General features: G+C 43.3%; 3 protein-coding genes across 6 annotated transcripts in view; 2 read left to right on the top strand and 1 right to left on the bottom strand.

Moving 5' to 3' along the window:
• Nucleotides 1–5,100, top strand: part of CDKL1 (cyclin dependent kinase like 1) — an 18,460-nt gene extending 13,360 nt beyond the window's left edge. Inside the window, exons 6-9 of one of the 3 annotated variants that reach the window (XM_075150713.1) lie at nucleotides 1,657–1,739; nucleotides 2,266–2,322; nucleotides 2,939–3,094; nucleotides 4,038–5,100. In XM_075150713.1, the coding sequence (XP_075006814.1) occupies nucleotides 1,657–1,739; nucleotides 2,266–2,322; nucleotides 2,939–3,094; nucleotides 4,038–4,145 (404 nt within the window). In that variant the 3' untranslated portion in view covers nucleotides 4,146–5,100. Of the gene's footprint in view, nucleotides 1–1,656; nucleotides 1,740–2,265; nucleotides 2,323–2,938; nucleotides 3,095–3,606 lie in introns of all 3 variants that reach the window. The other 2 variants (XM_075150715.1, XM_075150714.1) reach the window with 2 other exon arrangements.
• On the bottom strand, nucleotides 3,947–11,407 carry DMAC2L (distal membrane arm assembly component 2 like). Of its 2 annotated transcripts, none has more exons than XM_075150716.1 (5): nucleotides 10,951–11,407; nucleotides 10,152–10,261; nucleotides 8,813–9,021; nucleotides 7,779–7,950; nucleotides 3,947–6,590 (listed from the first exon to the last, which is right to left on the bottom strand). In XM_075150716.1, exons 2-5 carry the CDS (start codon nucleotides 10,256–10,258, stop codon nucleotides 6,476–6,478), a joined length of 603 nt encoding a protein of 200 aa, XP_075006817.1. In that variant the 5' UTR covers nucleotides 10,259–10,261; nucleotides 10,951–11,407; the 3' UTR covers nucleotides 3,947–6,475. The 2 variants fall into 2 exon arrangements, with proteins under 2 accessions (XP_075006817.1, XP_075006818.1); XM_075150717.1 differs by lacking the exon at nucleotides 10,951–11,407 and adding an exon at nucleotides 10,576–10,635.
• L2HGDH (L-2-hydroxyglutarate dehydrogenase) lies at nucleotides 10,631–27,155 on the top strand. Its single transcript, XM_075150712.1, has 10 exons — nucleotides 10,631–10,719; nucleotides 10,973–11,088; nucleotides 12,916–13,067; nucleotides 15,604–15,735; nucleotides 17,921–18,083; nucleotides 18,617–18,651; nucleotides 20,129–20,296; nucleotides 22,198–22,355; nucleotides 23,607–23,738; nucleotides 24,716–27,155. The coding sequence occupies exons 1-10, from the start codon at nucleotides 10,634–10,636 to the stop codon at nucleotides 24,909–24,911; spliced, it is 1,338 nt and encodes a 445-aa protein (XP_075006813.1). The 5' UTR covers nucleotides 10,631–10,633; the 3' UTR covers nucleotides 24,912–27,155.

Below are 27,155 nucleotides of genomic sequence, written 5' to 3'. Positions count from 1 at the left end.
TATCTGTGTAACATTTAAATTAATCCAGTCTCGTTGATTCTATTTGACGTTGGTGTGTAACATCTGATTTCTTGAGTGGAAAGGAACAAACCCCCACTTTTAATTGAAATTTGTTGGAATGAACTGAGAATTGTAATTTTTACTGAGCAGTTTATAAAACTATAGAGGTGACTAATAGCTTTAAACAGATAGCTCCTTAGCTAGAAAATAGTTCAACGTTGATTGCTTCATCCTCCAGAACACATTTATGCCTCCAGTGTTAGGTAAGTTATAATCTATTTTTAATGATAGGGTTTCAGCCCGAAGAAATTCCCTTTTGATCCAGGTGATGGACTGAGGCAGTGTTTACAGAGAAAAGCTCCTTGGTCAAAGCTGTGTAATTATGGTGGTTTGGCTATTGTACTGGCTCTTTTGTTATGGATTTGATTTGAACATTTTGCTTGCTCTGAGCTGCTCTAAGCTTCAAAAAAGGGCCATGAAGCTGCATTGGGGAAAAGCTACAGCGTGTTCCTGTTGGTGCTGCATTTCAGCTCTTTTCTAGACAACAGCCTCAGGAGTGTACAAAAAGAATTTCACCCAATATGAGTTAAATTTTACTGAAGCTGCAACACTTGTGGTTAGCCTGTCCCCTTCCAGCAGTCAGAGAAGACACGATTGTTTATGCAGACAGGCTGCCTCTTGGGAACCCTTTTCCTTTGAAAATGCTGAAGCACAGCATTAGTGCGGAGAGCAGGCCGGCAGAGCCCTGCTCACCCTCCCTCCAACAGACCACACCAAGAAAGCGTGCCCACGCTGCCGTGCGGCCACCTCCAAAACAAACAGTGGCTCCTGCCAGTTACTCATGAGAGCCCTGGGCTGGCCCATCGCGTCTGATGTGAGCAGGGGAGTTAGCTGCTGATCTGATCTTGCTCAACACTTTGGGAAGGATCCCTGGCTGAAGCTCGGTGCTGTGGCATGGCTGGAGTTTCAGATCCTGGTAGGTGTTTGCACAGCACCCTCTAGCTATGATGCTGAGACACATTCTCCCACTCACCGACACACAAATCTGGAGTTTGGCCAGCGCGCAGTGGAGGTACCGGTGCTGGCACAGAGCAGACATGTTTGTGCAACTTAGTGCCTTGCCCACCTCATTCCCTGGTGTTCTACCGAGAGGTCTTTTTGCCAGCGCAAATCCAAGTTTGCAGTTACTCAAATAATGCAGTGATAGGATCTAGGATTTGGCATGGGGAGATATATAGAAATATGTATTTTTCAAGGCCCCAGCTATAATGGTCACAGTTCGTAAAAGCCACTCTGCTGCACAGCAGAGAAACTCAGAGCCTGGAAGAGGCACAGCAGCTGAATACTCCTGCTCCAAAAACTGCTCCCACCAGCTGAATTTCTTTGAGCTTTTTATAGCGTGAGGCCCTGGGCAGTTGTGACTGCGGGCAGCTGGAGCTGTGTGGCCTTGCCTTTCATTCAGCACAGTCACACGGCTGTGGGATCACTGATGTCCTAGATGGACGTTAGTTTTCACAAAAGAACATTTGATCGGCTCACTCTTTAGACGTTCTCTCGGATGGTGTCAGCCTTGATAGAGGATATAAGCTTGTTCAATGCAGGCACTGTAAAACCAGCAAATTAATCTGACTTTGTTTTTTTTATTCTTGGTCAAAGGGGATCTTATTCCCAGGCACCAGCAAGTGTTCAGCACCAACCAGTTCTTCAGCGGGGTAAGGATTCCAGACCCAGAAAGCATGGTAAGAGCTCCTCCAGACGCAGTTTCCCTGAGCCTAGCGCTAACCAGCAATCTATCTGCAGTGCTAAGGAGACAGAGTGTTTGGACAGAGAAATGTTCCTGCTTCTTTTGACCCGGAGTACACATGCTGTCTGCTTTGGAAGTACAGCTGGAAAAGCCTCGCTTGCTCAGCTTGACCAGTCCTTTGCTGTGCAGAATTTTTTCCCTATCCAAAAGCTTTGCCCTCTACTTTGCCGATGCACAAATATTATTTGGAGGTGGCTGAACCCCTCTCATGTTTTAACTGACATGGTTAAAAAAGCAGTCAAACAAATGCTTAATCTCTGCTCCTTCTCCCCGCTTCTGGTGGCACAGCAGCCAACCTACCCATCCTCAGTAATGCCAGGCAGGTCCCCTCTAAGCGCATGAAGTGACAGAAGCATTTTGTGAGGTACAGGTCATGTTGCTATGGAAAGCTGGTTTGCTGTACCCTGATGATTGAAAAGCTTGCTAATACGAGTACACTTACTTGTTTTTTCCCCCTCCAGGAGCCGTTAGAAATGAAATTCCCTAATATTTCGTACTCTGCTTTAGCTCTCATGAAGGTAAGAAAATTACAGGTAGTGGAGGAGCTCTGCACTGAGACCTAGCAAATGCAATCTGTTTTGCTTGTCAGCTGGTAAATGGTGTGGGAGTTGGCTACTGAAGTGTCAGAGATTCATTGAAAAATAGAGCTGGACGGGATTTGGAGAGGACTCATCTTTACCATGGAGGTGGAAAACATATTATTCCCTTATTAAGATGCAATGAATGGAAACTGTGAGGATGGAGACATTAAAAAGAAGGTACAGCTGTGGATAGTACTGGCTACGCTAAACACTGGAACAACACCGCTAGTGCCATAGTGGATTCCCTGTTTAAGAAAGTTGTTCTAGTTCAAATGAAAGTTATGGGCTTAACTGTTTTTTGAGGCTTGATGGTTTGCTACACCATACAATTGTAACTGTCCTTCTAGCTGCAATTTCTATTACTGCCCTGTGGCAATTGTTCAGTATTAGCTGCTTTGCAAGCTTCATGCTGGCTCTGAAAAGCCACTCTTAGAATCCATTACAAAAAAAGATTAACATGTGTCTGTGCAAATACTCGTTGGCTGTGGCGAGTAGCTGGAATTGTGCAGACCTGTGAGCATTTTGTGTGATCCGTTACTTCATCTTTTCTAAGGGTTGCCTTCGTATGGACCCTGCAGAGAGGCAGACATGTGAGCAGCTGCTGCAGCATCCCTATTTTGACAGCATTAGGGAGGCAGCGGATCTGGGGAAAGAACATGAAAAAACAGCTCGGAAACCAGCCAGGCTGACTCGGAAGCACATGCCAGGGGTAACATTTTCATAGTAGCGTTTAATGTTCTGTGCCTAAGGAGGGGACTGGTTCTCCTTGTTTGCTCCCAGGGGATGGGCTCATGCTGGCAGTTGACGGTGAGAGAGCTCCTGCATTGGACGGATCTTAATTTTAGCCCGAGGAGAAAACGAACCTCCTGGCTAAAGAGTAACTCAGTACAAACTGCATTCTGCGTTGCAGCTCCATTGAGTCACTGGGGATAAGCAGCACAGCGATGTGAAGGATGGGGTTTATCCAGGAATGTGCATTCCTGACAAAGTGTAGCAGGATAGCTGAACAAACTGGACGGGCTTGTGTGGCTGGTTTAATTTGGAGTTCTCTGGGATCTGTTTGGTGCTTTTGAGTCCCAAATTATGGAGATGGCAAAAATGCCCAGTTCCATTTGTAACTGCTGATGGGATGTGATCCCTTACTCAGTTCCAGACGTTACACAATGGACTGGGTGTTTCTGCAACTGGAGTTGCCAAGCAGATGTCTCCCTGCCATTTCAGTCTTTCCAGACTCCAGCCCAAGACTCAAATCCAGCCTCATGATGAGAGTCGGTCAGCCATTCCTTCTTCCTGTGAGCCACATTCCCCATGACAGCTGTACCGCTGAACTGGGAACGTGCAGGGAAGTTGGAGGTGTAGGATGGAGAATTGCTACAGCATACAAATTCCTGGATCAAACTGATTCGCCTCTTCCATTTCTATGACATAGGATATAACTAATATTTTTCTTGCCCTGGATGACAGGAAGAAATACCTTTAATGAGCTGTTCTGGGTGCAGCCCGGTTGTAGAACACCAGATCCATGACTCTTAGTTTGAAAAGTACAGGAGTCCAGTGTGAATAGTTTTATAACTTTTATTCCTTCTTGAAAAATGAAATGCATGCTTTATTCTCATTTCAAACAAATACAAACTATGTAACTTTCCCTTTAGTTACAGTGCCTGCCTCAGTTAACCAGTAGTAACATTCTGCCAGCTTTGGACAGCAAGAAGTACTGCTGCAAAACAAGGAAATCAGACTATCATTTCCCTAACATCTAACCGGATGGCGGATTAAAAACTATTTATTGTTCAAAGTTCAAGTCATTCAGAATTTATAAACGGAGGATAAGTGGTGGAAAACTACATTAATACATGTTACGACATACACAAAAGCAGTCTGTAAAGTACTGTACTCTAGGTCACTAATGGAAGGAAAGTGATGCACACGTTAGTGTTCTGTGTACAAAGGCAAATACATTTGTTTTGCTTTAATTCGTGATTGTATACTGGTTTGTGATTGTATACTGGTTCAGGATTACTGCAACCCAGTGTTTACAGTATGAATTTGAAAACTCTTGCCTATCTATCACCTGTATTTCAGACTTGGCAGAAGAACTGCAACCTTGCCAAATAAATCAGAGTCCCACTGTGTCAAAACAGCAGTACTGCTTTAGACTGGGGCTAAGTCACTGATCCCGCAAGGAGTTGTCAACGTATAGCCTGTGTGAGTAGAAGACAGATGTATGTGTTTGTGGAGTCAAGCCTTAAGAGAGGCTACCTAACTGGTCCAGTTAGTTATAAACCTGCTGAAATAGCACCGCTTTAAAGATATGTCTGTCTTACATACTGCATTTATAGATCACAAAGTATTAAAAGTACTGGTAATGACTTAGACTTAATGGCAGGCTCAACAGGCACTGTTACCGGGAGAACCTATGGAGAATAAAACCTGTCGTTTCTTTAGTCTTTTCAGAGTTTTTCCTGCCTGCTTCTTCCTTGCATTACAAGGTTGTTTTTATTTGCTTTTTCTGTCAATAGTGAAGTCACTTGCCTGTAGCGTTACAGAAATTGTTTTTATTGAAAATAATTCATTAATATAATTTATAACATTGGCCAGACACAGGCAGGAATTCTACCTAAGCGTATGTACTAGAATGATTCTTGGGTTTTGTGTAAACTCAGGATGTAATATTGTGTTGATTTTGAATAAAAGAAACATAGCTTGTTTTTCCAATTTACTGGATGTGTTTTACTGTATAAATTTTTACTACTGGGCAAGGAACATCCTCTTTCTACTTGAAACCTGGAGCAAAAATGTTTTCTTCTCCCAGTACTGTTCTGTGTTCAACAACAGGAAAAGCAATTTCAATGGGACGGATGCCATATCCTTACAGAGTGTGCCTGTCCACCTTTTATTTCATATTATAATTTAATATATTTTAATCTTGCACGTTGTGTCCATAGGTAGTTTTGGTTACGCTCAGAAAGCTTTGGCGTTCCAGTATTTTCTGTATGGATATTCAGCCGTCTAACCCTGTACGCGTGCCAGGTCCCGCAGCGCCCACGCGCTGTAAGCAGCAGAGAGCCTGGCAGTCAGCTCCTGGACACAGCCCTGGGCAGCGCAGGCTGGAGGGAACGTCATTTCTGGACGCTGTTCCTGCCCGCTCTGCGCTAGGAGATACTAAGAAGAAGCAGCCCCACGATGCAAAATGTTTTCCTTTCTGGTGCGTGGCACCATTTCCTTCAGAGGACAAGCTGACAATCGGGGCTGAGAGACAAGACTCAGTTATGCAGAGGCAGCCGTGTCTGAGACATCACTATGAACTCTGCTTTCTTGGCGGCGGCGCCTCCTGCCTTTCTCTCCCCTACCACCAAAGCTAGGAATTTGACTAAAAATGCTATATTCTTCCTGAGGCTGAATCATTCTCTTATTTAGCAGGAGTGATGCGCCTGCAACTAAAGAGGTACTAATTAGTCCGTGTCAGCATACAGCAAAAGCATGTGCAAGGGCGTATCTAAGAGACACCGCTTCTCCACAAATGCAGCAATGCTCAGTCCTCAGCTCAGTGTTGATGGGAAGGTCAGACTGCCCGTCTGTACATCACTCCATTTAAAACAAATAAAGGCTATGCGAGTCAAAACGTGAAGAACAGAAAACAGGCCCATAAGCTATTTTATTAAATCATCACCCATTGACTGGACGAGATTCTCGGGGTAAACAGCTCTCGTTCCCACAGCATAAACGTGTAATAAAGGCATACAGCACTGCCGTTTCACAGCATTGACGTTCCTCCCACTGTCATTTTGCACAAGAATTTCTGTGCAATAAAATATTTGAAAACTGCTAATTGATGTATTAACAGCTTCCTATAAAAACAGGAAAAAAATGACTATGCACAGAAGCCTGCCTTCCCTGTTGTTGATTCACCATATAGTTTAAGCTTAATAAAACTTAATTGCATAAAAGATTGCATACGGCTTTTAAGGCTGGATTGGGAGATCTGGGCTTATTTCCATACCTGGAAATACACTAGCGTCTACAACTTAATTTATGCGACATAGGATAAATACTATGAAATCAAAGACATCTCAGTTATGTGCAATTGTGTTTATTCTAAGTCCAGCTCCAGCTCTAGGTTTGGCAGTGCCCGCTGAAGGACGTGAACAGTAGTTTCTTTCTCTCTTATTCCAGGAAGGTCACTCAGATACAAATATTCAAGGTTCCTATAAATATTTAAAAAGAAAAGTCAGCAACTACTATTTAACTGTTGATGCAGAAATTAGACAAAGGATTATTCTACCATAGTTATTTTTAGTATTTTAAAAGGTTACTGGTTCTAACAGAAGTTTTTTTCTGAAGTGGGAGCTTAAAGTTTTTAGCTCACTGTAAGTTCAGTCCTTCTACACAGCTTAAAAAGAGATCCTGGACCCCCCACATCATGAAGCTTCCTTTATATTAAATAGTATTTAATAATTTCAATGGCAATTTAGTAAAAGTTATTTTAATGTAAATAATAATTAGAGTAATATAGAAAGTCCTTAATAATAACTTTCTTAGGATGAAATCAAAGTCACCGCATCACCCATTTGTAGATATCTATTAACTCCGTGTAATGCTAAACAGTTCCGAATTACTTTAAGGCCCCAGTCCACTAAAGCACCTATGGATCCAACCCATACTGTTTCCCAGGCCTGAGTGCCAGGAAACACAGCTCTGTCCCAAGACCTTTCAGGCTACAGCGAGCACAAGACAACCAAGCGATAGGAAGCAGCGTGAGGTGTAGAAAGACAATAAAAGTTACACGACACGTCAAAGCCTGCCCTGAAAAGGAATTGCAGCAGAGTAGAAACCAAGGTGATCATTAATTACTTATTCTCAAGCAAAACCCACCTCGTGTGCTAACGTAAAAGGAAGCTGTACGCATTCACGGCTCTTGCAAAGGTTGTGTTGGCAGAGAGCACGTGTCCTGCTCTAATTTCTGCAGCGATCAACATTGCCTAAGTTACTTCAGGTGTAAATGGGAGATGCTGTGTTCAACTCCGAAGGCAGAAGCGCAACTATGGATTGAGGTGATGCAGCATTCTGGCTTTCTCAGCTGCAGGCCTCAGTGCTACACAGCTCCCTGACACCAGCCCTAAAAGGCTGGTTAATATGTGTATGTTAATCCACGTCTCTTCAGAGCTATCCACAGCGCTGTCTTCAACCACTCTTGAAGAAACACTTCCTGCAGTGGCAGTGCCATCCCTCCCCGGCTGTCATTCAGGTCAGTCCCCAAACCCAGCCACCCCGCAGCCCCACGCACGTCTGAAAAAGCCCAGAAGCATTCAGACTTTAGCCCTCCAGTCAACACAACCCCAAAACCGTGGGGTGGTAACAGCTAGAGAGCAAGAAGACCTCAGCGGCTCACGTACGTCAGCTTGTGAAGTGCAATGATGCCTTTATCTGTGACATTCCCGCAGGAAATTATCTTCAGCTGGAGGAGACTCTTCTGTAGATTCTTCGTCTCGCTGAGCCTCTGCAGGCACTCGTCCTGTATGTAAATACACTTCTGGAGCTTGATTTCTGTAACGTGTTCAAGACCATCTGGAAAGACAAAAGTGAGTACTTGCTTCAGAAACCAGGAACAACCCGTACTTGTGAAGTTCTCACTCGCCAATTTAGTGACTGCCTCCAAAACCACACAGCAACATGCTCCTCTATACAGTGAGGCCGCCACGCGCAAGGAAGCTCCGAAGTCCCTTTATGGGACTTCAAATATATGAAAACCCCAGGGTTTGTATCCTTTCGGTAAGACTCTATGAGCTTTGACATGGGCAAGTAGCAAAAAAAGCTCTACAAGTTTGGGAGATAGACAACAACTCTGAATTAGGAACGTGATAATGCAGGAAATTCAAAGTCCCCTGCCAATAAAAAAATAAAATGGTCTGTTCCCCATTTTGGTTTTTGTTATTTAAAGGAGACCTGAAACAATCTCTTCTTCATTTTGTAAAAAACTGAGAGCTTGCTGCTTTTTTTTTGTCTTTGAAGACATCATAAACGTCTGGAGAACAAGCAGTATTATGACTTCACAGACACCAAAAACATCACTTGGTTTAGAAGAAAAAGAATATTTAAAGTAGTGCTTTTTGCTACCAACTACTTAACTACGAACTTAATTAAACAGCAAATCTTTGTTGCACTTCCTTAGTGCTACTGTCACTTCAGGTAAGGGCTGATGAAGTTCCTGATCTCTTTCTGCTTCACACCACACCTCCAGCAAAATCTTAGGAACTGCTGAATATTTGTAGAGCCATTTTAAGGAAAAAAGCAAAAAAAATTTCAAAAGATTTCTCTATATCTTACTAAGGAATGAGAAAATGACCTGGTTATTCATATTTTGATGCAACTGAAAGAACTAAGACCATTCAGTATAATCTTTGCACACATAATCTTGTGGTTACATTACCCAAATAGTCAAATCCTCTGTACATGATGCAAGAGTCGGTGGCATTAATTGCCTCTATCTTGTATTTCCCCAAGGGCCCTGTTGGGAGACCGTTGTAGTCCTGCTGCCATTTCTGATAGCCTTGATAGCGCACCAGGGCACCGCATCGCAACAGCCATTCTGAAGCTGCCCTGTCAGGGCCAACGGCTTGTATACGTTCGTAGTCCACTCTGCCAAGACAGAAAGAGCATTCACACGGTTTCTATAATGTGGCAGATTTATTGTCTTTACGGTAATACTACTGCACAACAAATATTTGGCTATGTGCATGATAAGATGTCAGAAAAGTGAGAATATGATTTACTGGAAGTGGTTTGGAATCATTTGGATTGTGCTGGTTCTTAATCAGTCGGGCATAAGGTTTTTTTAAACTTGTTTTAAATGGCAGTTACTTTTGGTAAAAAAAGAAAGAATACAACTGCAACTTGACCTGGCATGTGTTCACCCTTGTAACTGATTGTTTCCTTCCATGTCTGCAAGGAGAGATAAAAAACGCCTTTCTCTACCCAGCGTAAGGCTTTACAACAATTGCAAATTTGTCCCCCAAACATATTTTGTTTATATAAAAACTGACCATTGCCTGTCACCTGTATGTTGCTCCTGAAGCCGCCTTCTCAACAATTACAGTATTTCAAAAAGACCCACTTCAGCAATTAGTTAAAATCCCTGGATCCATTCAGTGAAAGGATATCTTAGTCTCGTGAGCAATGCTGAAGACAGAAGCAGAGCCCTGGAAGAGATTCCTGTCTGATTGAGCTTCCCACCCCGTTACAGCAATCAGCTACACCATGCAACCCTTTCCACAGAACTAGAAGACATAAGGCAAAACTATTAGCTACTGGCAAAAGTTACGGGCAGAGAAAATTTCACGGAGAAAGGCATTATCTTTCTAAAAGTAAATGTGAAACCCTTGTGTTGCTGAATCACATTGTAAACGATGGGTTGGTTAGATGCTTTTCTGAATAAGTAAAGGGGGCATGGTTGTGCTACCGGCTTAAATGCAGTCGGGGGTCAAAGACGACCGGCATTTAGGGAGAGAACCCACATCGTCAGCTTGCCTCGGCCACCCCAGGGAAGGGAGCAAAGCACACACCTTCCTCTGGAAGGCCACAGCTGTGTAACTGGAAACAGTAAGGAACGACCCCTGCCAAGCACCCCCATGCAATCTGGGGTGAAAGAAGAGCACTAATAATAGAAAATCTTCTCTCTAGTCCCGGGACTTAATGCTCCCTGCTTCACAAACCGCGCAGTGGATAGGTGGGACCCATTAATTGACTTGTGCACACCGAATCACTCTTACTTGTTGAACACGGCATTCAGCCATCCCCAGAAGTGTCTGCAGGCGCCCGGCGGCGGCAGCTTGCTTTGGCTGCACACCGGCTGCACGAGTTTTCCCAACAGGATCATGTTCTTGAGGAAAAGGAGAGAGGGGAAACGGCGATGTTATCCGGAGTGCCAGCGCCAGCGCCCAAGGCCGCAGGACGGGCGGCCCGTACCCGGCTTCCCCTCAAGGCCTAGCCAGGTCTGTCAGCCCAGCAGGAACGACGGCTGCAGAGGAAGCCCCGGGGATCAGCGCCCTGAGGGGAGGCCCCACCGCCACCTCAGGGTTCGCCCCGCGCGGGATCCCCTCCCGCCGGGCTGCCTCCAAGGCGCCAAGCACGCGAACCGTACGCGCAGCCCGACCCGACCCGACCCAGCCCTGCCCTCCTCCGGCCGCCCCTCACCGCCGCCGCGGAGCGGGCGCGGAGGAGGAGCCCGGCCCTCTGTTCCACCGCCCCCAAGATGGCGGCAGCGGCGGCGCTGCTGCGGCAGCGGGCGGGCGGCGGCGGGGCCGCGGCGCTGTGGCGGGCCCAGCGCCGCCAGCGCAGGTGAGGCCGCGCGGCGGGAGCGGGGAGCGGCCCTGCCCGAGCCCCGCCGCCTCCTCCTCGGTGTGTCCGCTTAGCGCCCTGCCCGCGCCCTCTCACCCCGTCCCTCACGGCGGGAGGGCGGCCGGGGTCGGGCCGGGCCGTCGCCCTCCCCTCAGGGTCGGGGCGGGAGGCGGGGTGCCTCCCCGGGCAGGCGAACGCGTCCCCGCGAGAAGGCTGTCGGGGTGAGCTTACGGCCGTGTCTGTCTCCGTGCAGCACTTTCGACGTGGCGGTGGTGGGCGCGGGAATCGTGGGGCTGGCCTCCGCCCGGGAGCTCGTCCGGCGGCACCCCTCGCTCGCCTTCGCCGTGCTGGAGAAGGAGAAGGAGCTAGGTATGGTGCCGGTGTGTCGTCCTCAGCCGTGTGTTTGGGGTTACCTGGTGTCAGTCTGTCAGAAATCCTTACTGAAGGACACGCTCGCCAAACCCTCAGTATTTCATGGGGGGAAGCTCAGCTTTTGGGTGGGCGAGCAGCACTGGAAGAGCATCTGCCCTTGTTGCTGAAGTGGGTGATGGATTCCAACCCCCCCGGGAAGAGCATCTTTGTTTCCAGGCACCGCTGGCTTTGCCCTGATGGGGGATTTCTTCCTCCCTTCGCCCAGGGATGCGTCCTTCAGTGGGGAAGCAGAGTTGTCGTTGGTCTGTGCTTCGCTGCTGGGACTTCGAGCTAGGACTTTAAGTGAAGAAAGACTGAACATCGCCACTTCATTGTTTGAAAGTGGCAGGTCTTACTGGCCTGGGGCTCCAGCAGCAGCAGGGATTTCAGGGAAAAGGACGAGGATGAGTTGAATGACTCAAGTAAGGAGCAGGGACAAGGGCAAGTCTGGTTTAGTGCTGCACAGAGCAGGAGGCAGAGAGGATGAGCTGAGAAATGGTGCCGGGATGGCTTTTTGGTGGGGCATGAGGAGAAGAGTGAACAGCAGTGATGGTTGGTGGGTAGAGAGGGAGAGTCGGGAAGTAGAGCTGCTTAAAAATGTCTGGGAGCTGCTGGTCTGGGCAAAGTCTACACCCATCTGTTAATTGCCCGAACTGTAAACCACACTCGTTTGCCCCTGGATATCCCTGTATATGCTGTGCAAGCTGCATGGCAGGTCGAAGGTAAAGAACACAGGGATAACTGGGAAGATATCACTAGTTACTGACCCTGCATTAGCCAGAGTAACATGGCCCAGCGTTGCCAGCTTACACAGGACACAGGAAATCTTGAGGCACTCTGCACCTGGGAGTCCTGGCTTTGAAATAAGAAAGAATGAGCCCTGTTGCTTCACTGAAAGCTTTTCTGGCTCGCTCAAGTACGAGCACAGGTTCATCATAAGCAGTCTTTTCACACCAAGTGCTTATGGAGATACGTAGTCACTCAGGGAAGTAAGAGCAACTCCAAGGGATCACGTCAGCGGCTAACTCAAAATAAGACCTGTGAGCCCAAGCTCTCCTCTAAATAGCTCCATCAGCCAGGCTATACGTTGCTCTTGAGATGTTACCTGTATGATATGAAGTGGCTTTTTATCCCCAAGACAGGACATACGGAAGTCCTTAACAGTTGTGTGAGTGTGAAGCAGCAATGACCTTTGGGAGTCAATATGTTAAGAGGGAGAACCTGCCCAAATTACTTCAATAAACATGTTTATGATATTTTTCACCTCTATTTTACTTAGTTACAAAGAGGAAATGGCAACCTAATCCAGTTCACAAATACTTGAAAAGCCTACCAGGCCTGCCAGCACATCCAAAGAAATTGAGGATTGCACAGACATTATGTTAGATGAGGCCTTTAAGGATGACTTTAATTTGAAAAATTGAATTTCTTAAAATTAATTTTAACATGTAGAAAATTTTGATTAATTGGCCTGCAGTTGTAGCTCTTGAAGGAAAAACTTGTGATTTTTTCTTTTCTTTTTCCTTTCCCCTGTTGATTCAACACATTGCAAGCTGTGATGGTTTATTATTAACTAGGTCTTGCTGTGTCGGTATTTTTGTAGCCTTTTGAGACCAAGGGAGGAATTGTGTTTGCTGTGCAGTTACCTTATTTGAGCATCTCTTGTTGTAATGCTGATTTAGGGCAGTACCTCAAATTGCTCACTCTTCTGACAGCTGAAGTAATTAAGGTATGAACCAATTATGGGAACACGTATTTTAATAACGTATTTTTCTTTCTATTTAGCTCATCACCAGAGTGGACATAACAGTGGTGTGATTCACAGTGGAATTTACTACAAACCTGGATCTCTGAAAGCTAAGCTGTGTGTGCAGGGTGCAGCCCTCTGCTACGAGTACTGTGATCAGAAGGGAATACCGTATAAACAGTGTGGGAAGGTATAGGAACTGTGGTGTGTTCTTACTTTACCTTTGGAAACTGCGACTGTATAATGTACGTTACAATGTATAGCATAGGTCTGGCTGTGATCTTTCTCCCAAGAGATGAGTTTCTGCAACACTTACTACCTTCAGGATGAATGTGCCTTTTTATTTTCTTCTTTCCAGCAGCTCAAAACAGTTCCTTTTCTGGACCTAAATAATAATTCTCCTTATCTGGGGGCTGAGGTCAGGTAATGATGGAAGCCAGGCCCCATGGAGGGGCACCCGTGTAGAGCCACTAGCTCCAAGGAACACAAAGGCTCTCAGTATGTGCATGCCATAATTCTTGGCATATCATGCTCTGAAAAAACACGGTGACTTGAAAACAGCTCCAGATGTGACCCAGCTACATGCATTTATGCCGTGTTACGTCCAGCTAACACAACCTGAAATGCTGAGGACAGAAGAGTGGCTGTACTGATTCAGCTTGGGGTCTGCCCAACCCTATATCCTGTTTCTGGAAGTGTCTATAAACAGAGACCCAGGAAGGAACGAGCACAGGACAAGCAAATTATTAATTGTCCCAGCTTCCAACTCTTTTCAGCTCAGTTTATTTTCTGAGCCTGATCTGTTTTGTCTGTAGTGATTCTTAATGGATTTCTCTTCCAAGTGTAGCTCAAGTAAAAGCTTTTGCATCAGAGTACACTTTGATGATCCAGAGACGAACAACCCACTGCCTGAAGAGTTACATCATTTTGAAACTGGCTCCTACAAACTTCATCTGGTGGCCCCTAGCCCTTGTATTGGAAGAGGTGGTGAACAGTTGATCTGTGCTCACACTCTCCAAGTTGCACATAATTTTATATCCCCTCCTCCCCCAAATTCGTCCCTTCCAGCTGGTGAGTCTTGGTCTGTTCAATCATTCCTCTTAGAGAAGCTTTTTCATGACTCTCTCCACCCTGTCTTTGTTCTCTGAATTGTTTCTAGTTTAATGCATCTTTGATACAAGATGAGGACCACAACTGCGCACAGCATTCAAGGTGTGGTCAGACTCTGGATTTTTGCAGTGAAATAGTAGAGTTCTGTGTCTTATCCTGCATCCTTTTCCTAGTTGTTCCTAACATTCAATTTAGGGCTTTTCAGCTGTCACTAGGCATTGAGCTGATGTTTCCATAGGATTGTCTATCCTAACCCCAAGATCTTGGTCCTGAGTGGTAACTTTGAGCGAGGATTCCACCATATTATATGTGAGGCTAAGACTGCTTTTTCTATGATCATCATTTCACATTTATCTGCATTGAATTTCATCTGCCATTTTGTTAGTCGCTCGTTCACCTCAGAAGGTCCCTCTGCAGTTCTTTACAGTCAGCTCTTGTCTGAACCACCTTGAGTCACTTTAAACCATCATCTGACTTTCTCACCTCCCTGCCCCTTTCCGGGTTGCTCATAAACATCTCGGACAGCATAAGCCTTTTCTTAGAAGCAGAATGCAGACCCTATCTGACGTGACAAGCGCCACCTCAAGGCCCCCTAGCTCACTCCCACCGAGAGGTGGGTGCAGCTCTCTCCCAGCTCCGGCCTGCAGAGCAGAGATCCCTGGATGTGGCAGTGTGGACGGGCCCCGCACCGGTGGGGCTGGTGTTTGTCCTGGCCTGGCTGCGCAGTGTTCCCGCAGCGCTCCCTGCGCTGCAGCGCCGGTCACAAGATGGCACTGTGGATTTGTGCAGCAGGACTCCCGAAGTTACAAGCCCACTCCCAACCCGGCACCAAGAGGTGTGATGTGCTCTGTAGGAGTCAGTTTGGGCTTGGGCAGGGCTAGCACTGACCCCGCAGCACTGTTGGTCATTTGCTGACACTGAATTTGTGTACTTCGGCATCGCCTTCCCCAGCAGTGCGTATTCCAGGGAAGATGATGTTGAGGCTTTACAGCTAGTTTTACATAAAGCAGCCCCGGGCTTGGAGAACTTAGTGCCTTCTCAGTGCAAAGATGCCTGTGTTGCCAGACCTGAACTGGGCCTGGAAGTAGTATGGTCTGTGCAAACCTGGCACAGATAACTCAGTCTGCATAAATCTCTTGTGATAGTTGTGAGCTAACTACATGGTTAAACGAAGCGAAGCTGGTACAATTCAGTGTAGACTCCATGTCAGAACACGTCCTCGCTCTCTTGTCGAGACTGACTGAGATTTGTACATCTTGGGTTAAGTTCAGTTGTATTTTTTGAAGCATCCCAGTGACTCTTTAAAAACATACTCTCTTCTTTCACATTCAGATTTGTAGTCTCATGGTACTTTTGGCAAATATTATCCATTGATAGTAACTTAAACTACAGTTTAACATTTGTTTTTCACTCTCCTTAATGTATTAGTGCTTTCTCAGTAATAATAGGTATTTATTATTAGAATCTTGTGCACAAACCGCATTTTTCCCCCCTTGATTTATAATTCACTGTTCACTCATTCACTGTTGCTTGCTTGTATGCTTGGGCTTGATGCCAAACCCGAACTGGCTTTGTATATTTTGCTCACTGGTGTGCCTTATTATCTTTTTCTGAAGCTAATTGTAGCCGTTGAACAAGATGAAATTCCAAGACTCAAAGCTCTGTATGAAAGAGGGCTGCAGAACAACGTCCGAGGTCTGAAACTGATTGGAGCAAAAGAAATACAAGCGAAAGAACCCTTCTGCAGGGTAAGGGATTTGCTTATTTTTATTTTGCATATGAGACCTCAGTTTCTCAGGTGACGTTATTTTTTAATTTAACATAAATATGTTTCTGGCCTTGAGGTAATTTGCATGGGTAACAAGTTCAAAAGAGCCTGAAAACCCAGAAGAAATATAATTGTCAACAAAAATAAATGTATCCATTTATTTCTGGAACTTTTTAGCTCAGCCCAATCCTTCATATGCATTTGCCATTACATACACATCAGACCAGGTCTAATGCAACATAAGGTGATCCTGCAGAATCTTTCTTGGTGACACTTACTTTCACCTCAAGTTTCTCCTGCTCACCTGTTCTCATTGTCTTGCTCATCAGTTCATAATTCATCAGTTCTCCATATGCTGAAGTCATAAAGAGCTGCTGCTACACTAATTGCAAATGATGTGCTGGCTGTTTCATAAGGGCGAGCATTCACAAATTAGAGAGCAGGTAATCCATTTTTCTTGCAACCTACAAAAGGAATCAGAATTATTTGAGTCAAAGTAGGAGACTCTGTAGTCCCTTAGACCCTGTGCAGGACTGAATTTATAGGCAAATGGACAGAGCCTACAAGTTGTTCAAACTTCATCTTTTTCCCAGCTTTACACAGAGGTGTCCTGCCTGATGTATATGCTCAGGAACAAAAAAAACAGTTCTCCCACCAATGACAATAAGTGTTTTTTTTTTTTTTTAATCTTTAATTTTTTTCCCCCTTCTCCTTGCAGGTGCTTACTTGCGTGTTTTTGTGGTTGATAGGCAGATTTTCCTTTGCCTAGCCTAGAGCTGCTATATCTGAGTTTATGCTGAGATGATTCTGCTCCTTCCCACTAAAATTATTTAACTTACAGTAAAGCTTGATAGTGCAGCAATGAAAATTCCTTCCCATCTGTAAGTGCGGTTTTGGATTGAGCCAATTTCAATCCAGTTGCTTCCTACACATGTGATTGTTAGGTAGTGCTTAGGTAGCACTGTGTTCATTTTCACAGCAGGAGAAATGTGAGTAGTTTATGGAATACAGATTTATTGTTGTTTAGTATATCTTTGATTGAGAGGAAAATCTGCTTATAAATTCCCCATACTGTTTCATCTGGCAGCTTGCTATTGGTGTAGCTGCATGACCGATTGCTTATGAGTGGTTGTAGGTACAGACAAAAATTTTCTGGAGAGGAATCTTTTTTATCTTTTTTTCCTCGTAAACATCTTGTATGCGATCCTTAAATCATTCTTTGCATGTTCAAGATCCAGCTGAGCATTTAGTTCTGCAAATGAGTAGATTCAGCTGGGTCTTACTTCATTTGCTTTGGTTTCCTGAGCTGAGTCCTTTCCTCGTAAGCAAAGGGAACTTGAATGGTGTTATAGAACACTGCACTGTATATCAAGTGGAGAGGGAGGTTTTGTGTAAGATACAGTTTTACCAACCCTTCTGGTTGTCTTGCGCATATAAATGGCCCCTGCTATTGTGGTATCTGACAGTCTTTTAGTGTAGTTACACTTGCAGCATCTCTCTGAGATAAACAGTCCTACCATCCTTATTTTATAGCCAGAACTAGGAAAATATTGTGATGCCATCTAACATGATAAAAATTATGTGAGCAACTGAGCCTTTTTGGTATAAAGATAGTAAAAAGTCTCTGAGAATCATGAAAAGTTCTAGCTACACACTGGACTTGAACCTTGCTTTCTGCTAGGACAACTATAGGCTGTTGTCTAATTCAGAAGCGACTTTTCTCTCTGATGTGCAACGCAGTAAGTGTTGAGATGATATCTTTTAGCCTCTCAGGAGGCACTGGCAACAGCCATGCATCAGGTGGAACTCCCAAGTGACCATTTGGAGGTGGAATTGCATAGCGCATGGTGAAAAATAAGTACATGTTAGCTGAAGCCAAGCTTAGGTAACCTGTTTTATCATTAAGCGCTCTGTCGGGAAGACTTGTTTATGCTGTAGTTACACGATCACTTAATCCACCCTAAGTAGTTTTCGCCATATTAGTTGTCAGCAAACACGAACACTGGAGCTGGCACATGGAGAAACTAGGAACAAGCCGCCAGGGAGACAGCAGTACTCCCTTCTCAATGGCAACGCGCATTATTCCACATGAAATATTCTCTGTATTGAAGACCAAAGTCCACATACAGCCTTCATTGTCCTTCTGTATCTTAATACCGTTTCAGGGTCTGATGGCCCTTGATTCTCCATATACCGGCATTGTGAATTATAAACAAGTGGCCCAGTCCTATGCTGAAGACTTCCAGGAAGCAGGTGGGACGATCTTGACTGATTTTGAAGTTACGAACATGGAGATGGCTAAAGAAAGTTCTTCAGAAAGTGAAGATGGTAAGCTTTTTGCCGTCCATTTACTACAGTCCTGCCAAAGATTTTGTTCAAAACACATTTTCTGTAACTGAAATCATGTTTCTGAACCTTTCTGTCTCATAGGGAAGAGACAAAAGGCAAAATTATGTTACAGTATCGAGCAAGCTCACTTTTTTTCCTCAGGCAGGTCACCCTTCAGCTGAAACATTTAATGCTGATGGAAGAAAATGACAGTAAAAAAGAGGAAGTTGGTTGTGCTCTCCTATTAAAATCAGATTTAGCTGAATATTGCATGTGCATTCTTGTGATAGTGCTTTTTGTTTATCCTGGAAGGCAGGTTGGATCAGTGCTGGTACACATATGGAGGAATAAAAAAACCGCCTATTAATTCATAAATACAGTTACATCCAGCAATATCAGTTATGTTAACAGTAGTTGCTCCATAGCTTGGAGATCTTCCAGTGGAAGAACCCTTAATTGTGACAAGTTGCTTGTTCCGTCAGTTTTGTGTTACATATTCTATTAATTCCTTCTCTTGTATAATTCTATTACAGGACTGAAATACCCAGTCATTGTTAGGAACTCAAAGGTAAGAACCAAGCTGAAGATTTAATTGCTTAATAGGAAGCTATTTCTCCTTTTCTTAAGAATTTTTGTTGAGTCCCGGTGGATTCATCAGCTCTCTCAAAAAAGTTAGAAAGCTGCTGTTCAGCAACATGATCACTGTCATCTGGGACTGCTTTTATAAAACAACTGCAATCAATTCTTAACAAAGCATATGAGCGTGTTCAGATTTTACTGTGTACTGGGAATAATAAAAGTATAACTTTCTGCTGCCTGACTTACGTTTGTCTGTATATGTCCCTTATCTTCTTTATTTGCACGTTCTTATGCTTGTTGTTTCCAAGGACTCCTTTTATGACTTACTCATTTGATGAGAAACACCTATTTTCATGTTTGCTTTTGGTCTTTGGCATCTATAAAATGATAAGGAGTCAGTTAGAATCATGTTATCATCAGAAAGCCACAAGCTAATTTAGTGAAACAGGTGCAAGTCAGTTAGAATATCTGGACTCTTCTTTGAGGGGGAAAAAAAAAGACAAGCAAACAAACAAAAACAACCTCATTCCCCCCCAGTAGTTTTTAAAGTTAGTGCTGCTGCTTTCTTGTTCTATTTCTGCTCTTTCATTAAAAAGTAGCTTCCAAAATCTGTTAGATTCTCTCGCCAAATACTGATATCTTTAAAATTATTTTATTATTTTTACGGAAACATTTTTAGTGGAAGAAAAGCCCCATAGTATTTGAAAACAAATACTGTGAGCTAGCTAGCTAGCTAGATAATAGTTTGAGAATTTATTTATTTATTTAGATGGTCAGGTGTTTAGGTATTTAACAGCTCTCCATAACTGTGTGCTATGAACTTGCATAGCTTTCTGGATAAACTACCGTTCAGCAGTATGACCACTCCCGGTGCGTGGGGTGAAATCTGTTAACAGCCTTATTTAACCAAACTTACTGCGGTTGCTTAGCTACCCCTCCTATCACGCACCCTCTGGCAATGCAGACCTGGCCAGGGAGCTGCAGGCGAGCCTGGCATCGGGGCTTTGTAGGGTGCAGAGATGAGGGAGCGCCAGTGGGAGACACTTGGTTTGCTGGAGGAGCAGAGCCTTGGAGGCTGATGCGTTGGGCCTCTGCCCTGTAGAATAAGCGTGGTCGTGTAGTGCGCGAGGCTCTGGGAATTGAACCTGAAGGTAGTCTGAGAATTGATGATGTGTTTCTTTTTTTATTCTGTTTTTTCCTTCACCTCCCCGTCCCTTTTCTATAAAGATTCTTCCAGTCCTACCTGCCCAATGAATTGACATTTTAGCATAGTTCTCCAGGGAATAAAGGAGAGTATTATAAAGAATCAAATGAAACAATTAAATGTTTCTGCCTCCTTTTGAAAATATGCTTGGTTTTCTTTCTGGTCTTGACTCATTTTTTTCCAAGGCTTATAGGTGATGGGTGGTTTTTTAGCAGATATGTTGAATTTTTGTGTGTTTTGTTTTGTTTTTTTTTTTCCACAGGATGAGGAAATCTACTGTCGGCACATTGTGACCTGTGCAGGACTTTACTCGGACCGCCTGGCTGAGATCAGTGGCTGCAGCCCTGAACCTCGTATTGTACCCTTCCGTGGAGATTATTTGGTGCTAAAACCAGAAAAGTGCTATATGGTTAAAGGAAATATTTATCCGGTATGTACTCTCTTGTTTGTCTTTCACAGTGTACTCTAAGAACTGCTACGACTACAGAAATAAGAGCAATATTACATGGTTATTTCTGTTGGACTGCAGATAGTGATGCACAACATATGGACATAGATTCTGACAGTTGCTTTCTGACAGGACAGCTTGTTTTTGTTAATTCTTGAAGAACAGGTAGAAGCACCATGTGGGAAATTATTGCCAGTCACTTTTTTGGGGTTTTTTTTTTTTTTTTTTTTTTTTAATAGGAAAAGAATGAAATGTTTAGCATGATAGCCACATGTCCACAAAAGCCTGGCTTCTTTCATTATGTTATAAGATAAATCCGTAGGCAGGATTCAGAAGTCAATGAGGGACAACGGTAAATAATGGATTACTTAGACGTAGGGTTTAATCTTGTGTGCTAATACCCAAAGCTCAGATTTAGATGTTTGCCTCTCAACCTCATCTTTGAATTAGCTTTACTTTGTATGACAAAAAATAGACACGGGAGAAAAAGGACAAGCTTTCTACCATTTAATATAGTCAAATAGTGTGATGAAGAGGAGCAATTCCAGACAGAAAGTGAAGATAGCAAGCAAGAAGAGAGAATTCCTAGGGCAGCATTTTAGTTAATCCATGCAGTACATTGAAATACCGCCTTTCGGTATACGAATTTAGATTTGCCTGCTAAACACTGGAGGAGGTCGCCCTAGGGAAATTGTGGAACCTGGGCATTGGATGTTTGTGTGGCCTCTTCTCACCCGGGAATGATTTGGGATCCTGTCTTGGGATGGGAGGGAGGAACTGGCTGGGATGTGAGGATACCTTCCAGCCTTGTTTCATGGCTGTGTAAGGATAGCTTGTACCCTTTGAAATTTTTTGTTATGGCCGAATACGGTAATAAGATTAGAAAATTGCACGACTCTTAGTGATATGTTACCAGAAATGTAATGTAGTTTGTGGAGTGGTTGCACTAAGCTTTGAAAGTATTAAAAGCATATTTTTAACAGGAAAAACAGTGCGCTGAATACAAAAAAGGAGCATATCTTGAAGCAATTTTTAGTCATAACAATACTGTATTTTGAGAAATACCCAATACTTGCTTATTTTCAGACTATAACACAGTCACCTCTGTAGTCACGTTTTCTAAATAGCTAAAGATCTTGAAGTGCCAGCTCGTGAAGAGGTGTGCTTATTTAATACTTGTATCTGCATATAGACAGCTTATTTCTGTTTCAGCCTTTGCACACAATTACACTGTATTCCCTTTGCAAACAAAAAAGAAACTGCAGATACTTTCTATTAGCATTAATCAGGCTTGCTAACTGCATGTTGTTTTGAGCAATGCAGGAATGGTGAGGTTTTCCTAATATTTTATAACCTATTTTATTGCAGTATAATTACTACTGGTGAATAGCATTAGTGTGTCGTTGGTTTTGTTGTGGGTTGATTTATACCCTGAGAAATCATATGTACTTTTTTTTCTGTGGTTTGTTTTGCTTTTACCTAAGATGCAGCCTTACTTGGCCCTGCTCTAGTCTTCAGTGTTTTTAATTAGTTACGTGCTATAACTGCACCATTAACAAGCAGAAAAACCAGCGCAGGAGCCAATTGTAGGGTTATATGACTCGAATTTTGTTGTAGTCGTTGGAAATAAAACGGGAAATTTACTTCCTTTTTCACTTGTTCATTTAAAAATAGTTATTTCCATTTATTGGGAGGACAGCTCCTTTACTGTATTTTGGTTTGTTTTATTCACTGTCTCACACAATATACTGTAAATGTCTGTACTTTCCTCCTCGCAAATGTTTTTCATGTTTCCTGGCCAAGTTTGTTGATTTGAGTGGTTGCATGGCTGTTTCTCCGATCTGGTTTGTAACAGCTGTAATAACTGTTGTATCCCGCTTTAGGTTCCCAACCCTCAGTTCCCTTTTCTGGGATTTCATTTCACACCACGAATGGATGGCAGCGTTTGGCTTGGTCCTAATGCAGTACTAGCCTTTAAGCGAGAGGGCTACAAACTGTTTGACTTCAGCACTGGAGACTTTTTAGATGCTGTAATGTACAGGTAATATCTTGTCGTTTTGTCTGCTGAATGCAGTTATTTAGATGTCGGCTTGTGACTCCATGGAAGCTAGTTCTTGTCGAAAAGCCTTCTTTTGCCAAGTTTTTGGTGTGTTTAAAGACAGTTGTGCTGCTAAGGGTGGACTTCTTCAAGAGACTTGACTTCATGTGATCTAATATTTGAATTTTCATAAACAACCAAGGCATGTCTCAGCTGGTCTGAGAATGTGGCTGCTCATCGGAAGGTACTGGCGAGCCGTGTTGCTGCCAGTGGAGCTCTTCCAGGATTGGTTTTGGTCCAGTGCAGTGTAATATTTTAATCAACCTAGACAGTGTGAGTAAAATACCTACAGAGGATGCTTGGAAGAGAGAACACAGAGTGGTCTGAATTGCCGTGATAAACTTTATCAGACCATCACTATACATTTTTAAAATGTCCAAGTGCAAGGAAATACGTTAAGGGCCACGAATGCAGGCCGGGAAGCTGTTTTAGAAAGCATGTCAGAGGAATTAGGAATCATTGCTAAAATTGCAAACATAAATGAACAGAATATCTGTAGAAGTTGAGAGAAATCTTGCTTCTCTATGGGGGGCTGGACAGACCATTACCAAGTGCTCAATTTTAGAAATTAGACTTGAAAAAGAATGTGAAAATATTGGGGAGGATCCAAGGAGCAGCTGAAAAACAGGTCAGGGAACTGGAAAATAGCTTTCTGGCAAACAGCTCAACTTTAATGCAGTTTATTAAAGTGAAGAGTTGAAAGCACCTTGATCATTGTCTATAAATTTTTATACTGGAAGACTTGAGGAAAGCAAATCAAGCAAACAAGATTTGCAAAGACATTCATTGACTGAACGGTGAGGGTTTTAGGAGTGTGACAATCTTTTCAGAATGATTGTGGAAAAAAGTCTGAAGGGACATGTCTGTCTTCCCTAATGCATGTGGGTTTTCAGTCTCTTGCCATTTGACTGGACCAGAGAAAAATCCTGGACATAGGAAGGACTGGAGTTCAGAGTTAATTCTCAAAGAAAGAATGTAAATGCAACGCTACAGCTCTGTAGACAAGGTTTGTTGAAGCAGGGAAGGACAAACGTGTATTTCTCAAGTAGAAAGCGTGATCGGATTACTGATGTTGGGAATGGGAACTTTTACCATGCGGTTGCATTTGCTACCTTCCTAGACAGTGTTAGTTTGACATGGCTGCATTTATTACAGAAGATTTGTTCTTACTGCAGTTATTTTTTCTCTCTCCAGTGGGTTATGGAAGCTTGTGCTGAGAAACTTGTCTTACGGACTGAGTGAAATGTACAGAGCGTGTTTCCTTAGCGCACAGGTGAAGCAACTTCAGAAGTTCATCCCCGAGGTCACCATCAATGATGTACTCAGGTAAAGAAAACTTTCCGTGTTAGTAACACCCAGTGGCTTGTTAAATCTCTTATTTTTAACAGTAGCAAATGTAGCATTAGCTTACTCCCTTCTTCCACCCAAAATATGCTACCAAAGCATAGAAGCATTTAGATACTTTCTACAGGAAGGCCTTTTATATTGTGTTTCCTTGTGTGTAGGCAAGTTTGATGAATATTTGTGTGACTTTCTACACTCTCCATAGGCTGACATTCACAGTTGTGACATACTCACTAAAAAGAAAAAGTCTCTTTATCCTAGTGACACGTTCAGTAGCCTGAACATAATCTGAGTTCACAAAAAAAGCAAAACACTAATGAAGTTCAGAGGGGAAGCCAGACTGTGAGTTGCTACTGAGTGAATATTGACTTAGTTTAATCATCTCATTAAATTTATTCAGCTTCTTACTGTGTGGAGAAAAAAACTAATTCAAAGGAATTTAGAAATGCTAAGGAACTGAAGAGACTTGTAAGGAAAGATGAGACATTTAATTACATGGAGGGGGTTTAACTGTCCAAAGATTTGCAGGGAGAAGATCCAGAATAAAAAAAGCTTGAGCATGGTAAAAAGGAGTTATCTAGCTCAGGCAGTATACCGTTGGCATGAAATTCATCTTTGACAGGGCTTGCTGTTTCAAAACGAAGGGCTTCCTTTTTGAAAAGACAGGGCATGTTTGTGTGTGTGGGGAGGAGAGTAACTTCAGAACCAGGAAAGATACAGAAGATCTTCTGCTTGGCTACCTCCCCTTGTTTTACGGTAACGACTGCCAGACATCTCCCACTCTACCTCACAAGTGTTAAACTTCCCTGTGCTCCCCCAAAAGCCTGACTGGGCTTTGATTCCACAGTGTGCCTTCCTTACTGTTTCCCTGGGCACCTTCACACGGTCAAAACAGAATTGGTTTTCTGACTTCAGAAAACATTTTCTTTCTAATGGTGAGCTCCTCCTTTATTTTGCAGGGGTCCATCCGGAGTGAGAGCTCAAGCATTGGACAGTGACGGAAATTTGGTAGATGATTTTGTATTCGATGGAGGCAGTGGAGATACTGGAAGCAGAATTCTTCATGTCAGAAATGCCCCTTCTCCTGCTGCTACCTCCTCCCTTGCCATCGCAAAAATGATTGCAGATGAAGTGAAGCGAAGATTTGAATTGTGAATGATTGACGGGTGTAGTGCAGTTTTACCCCTCTTGTATGTGTAGCAGCTTGTCTGCATTGAATGAACTCTGCAGCCTTTAATGACAAAGATAAAACAGGCAACGTGTTGCTTGCAAGACCAGCGCTGGTATAGCTGTGCGGTGCAAAACCAGCATTTGAAATGTTTGCCTTTGCCAGCCCACAACTTCTCGACTTCACGAATAAAAGAGTTACGGTGCCTGGTAAGGCCTGGTGCGGTACAGCCGTCTGCAAGAAAGAAGCAAACAGCCCCGTTCGCAGTAAACATTTGTTCACCTGAGCAGGAGCAGCCTGTGGAGGGGCTGGTGCCAGGCACAACGTGAGGGTCTCCCAGGACCGTAGTGGGCCATGAGGTGGAGCAGGAAGAGCCTCTGTGGTGGGGTTGCCCACACGGACCTCCCATGCCTCTGGTCTAAACGTTGCCTCCTCCTTGTACTCTGGAGAGGTGGTCCGTCCTCTGAAAAACCACAAGCATGGGCTGGTTCTCTGTGTGCTTTCTCTCTGACTCCTTTTAAATTGGAGTCTACAGTCCCCTAGCTTACATTAAAGTAATGAAGATAGAAGGATAAGCCCTGCTTAGGGGTTCTGCTGATATGGAATTAAGGGCTTTATCAGAGACTGAAAACAATATTCAGAGCCTTCTACATGAATGAAGAGTATTTCTGAGAAAAATAAGCCTAACAAGGGATTACCAAATCCAAGTCAATTTAGATATGCAATTCAGATACGCTATCTGATCGCTGTCTCTATTTTTTTGAAGAGCTGAAATTAAAATGTATACATAAACAGTCATTTTTCATTTAACTTGAATCTGGGAAGTCAGCACTGATCAAAAATTACTTCAGTGGTTTTGGGTTTTGTTTTTTTTTTTCCTTTGAATACTGGTAATGCGAAAAGAGCTTATCTTTGTACAGCATGTTGAGCAATCCAGTGGAAATGGTCTTTGTAAAACCAAATGTGAAGGGAGGGAAGCTACAGAAACCTGTCGTAATTGAGTCATGCTGCGTACTGCTTCCCTTGGAGCCCAAACAGCAGTGAGTCAGGAAGGCTTCCCATTTCCCACATGGCTGGCAAGAGGGGAGCTTAGAAAGTGCTGGTTACTCTTCTGAACTCGTATTGATATTTGAAGTTTTATCAAAGGTGCACCTGGAAGAGGGTCTGTGTGAAGAACGTGCTTTAAACTAGAGAGAGATGTTAAACAAGTTTGGTACTAAGCTAACTGAGTATCTTGGTGTGTTCTGCATAATTGCTACAAAAAAGAATTATGTGGCCCCAGGGACAAAGTACTTGAGAATACTTTTAAAGCAGATGTTCACAGGATGTTGGGTAATACAGATAATTGTGGGTAGTTTGCTACCAGGCAATTTGCCATACTCTTTTTTTTTTTTTTAAGTTACTTTCTGTACTCCTCTGACATGCATGGGGGAGTGTGTTAGCATAGAGGTCAGGTGTGCTAGCTGATGTTTTTACTGTACAGAGCTGAGCCGCTTTTGAGAGAGAAGGGGCTTAACCTGCCTTTTTTTTCTTTTTTTTTTTTTTTTTTTTTCCTGGTGACATCTACTTTACCGGAAAAGTGACTCCCATATAAAGGCAACCTGGAAATTCAAATCATTAGCCCTTCAAAGAAAAGCTTTGGTCATTATTCTTAGCCCCAATAACACTAGACAGAGATTCAGATGTTCCAAATGCTAAAATGCCATACGGCTGTGTAAAAGTTTTATCTTCACAATGGAACAATCATATCTTCACTCCCCGCCAGAAGTGTTGCCTATCAACAGTAAATACTACAAAAGGATTGCAAAAGCAACTTCCTCCCACACGAGGTGTGGCCCTGACATGTATTAACAGAATAAAGAACATTAAAATGTAAAGCAGTCATATACTATGGTGAATCTTAAGTCAGCACATTTAACTGTGCAGCCTGTTGTGCTTTTTACTCTCAGGAGGTGATTATTTTGGGGTAGAGTTTAAGTGAAGCTTTTGAATTATGAATCTTTGTGTAGCATTCTGTGAAATATTTATATTTTTAGAGATAAAGTTATAAACTTTTTTAAAGGAATAACTTCAGAGAATTATGACAATGGGGTTTCATACATAAATCTTGTTGCTCACGAAGTGTGAAAATGTATGAATATATTTTATAAAATGGTTTAATTCACTTGGATGGCTTAATAACTGTGCCTTTCTCTATTATGATTAAAATAGCATGATGGGGTTTTTTTTAA

The sequence above is a fragment of the Calonectris borealis genome, chromosome 5, assembly GCF_964195595.1.
Source record: "Calonectris borealis chromosome 5, bCalBor7.hap1.2, whole genome shotgun sequence".
NCBI lineage: Eukaryota > Metazoa > Chordata > Aves > Procellariiformes > Procellariidae > Calonectris > Calonectris borealis.
Note: the sequence above shows the minus strand (reverse complement) of the source record. Positions and strands in the feature narration are given on the sequence as shown.

What these genes read in the sequence shown, in the direction of transcription:
- DMAC2L (XM_075150716.1), bottom strand. Translation starts at nt 10,258, where the DNA reads ATGATCCTGTTGGGAAAACTCGTGCAGCCGGTGTGCAGCCAAAGCAAG. An exon ending in CTGAATGCCGTGTTCAACAA is followed by an intron (nt 9,022 to 10,151) that starts GTAAGAGTGATT and finishes CTGTCTTGGCAG; the next exon opens with AGTGGACTACGAACGTATAC. An exon ending in CAGAGGATTTGACTATTTGG is followed by an intron (nt 7,951 to 8,812) that starts GTAATGTAACCA and finishes TTGTCTTTCCAG; the next exon opens with ATGGTCTTGAACACGTTACA.
- L2HGDH (XM_075150712.1), top strand. Translation starts at nt 10,634, where the DNA reads ATGGCGGCAGCGGCGGCGCTGCTGCGGCAGCGGGCGGGCGGCGGCGGG. An exon ending in CGAAAGAACCCTTCTGCAGG is followed by an intron (nt 15,736 to 17,920) that starts GTAAGGGATTTG and finishes ATACCGTTTCAG; the next exon opens with GGTCTGATGGCCCTTGATTC. An exon ending in ACCATCAATGATGTACTCAG is followed by an intron (nt 23,739 to 24,715) that starts GTAAAGAAAACT and finishes TTTATTTTGCAG; the next exon opens with GGGTCCATCCGGAGTGAGAG.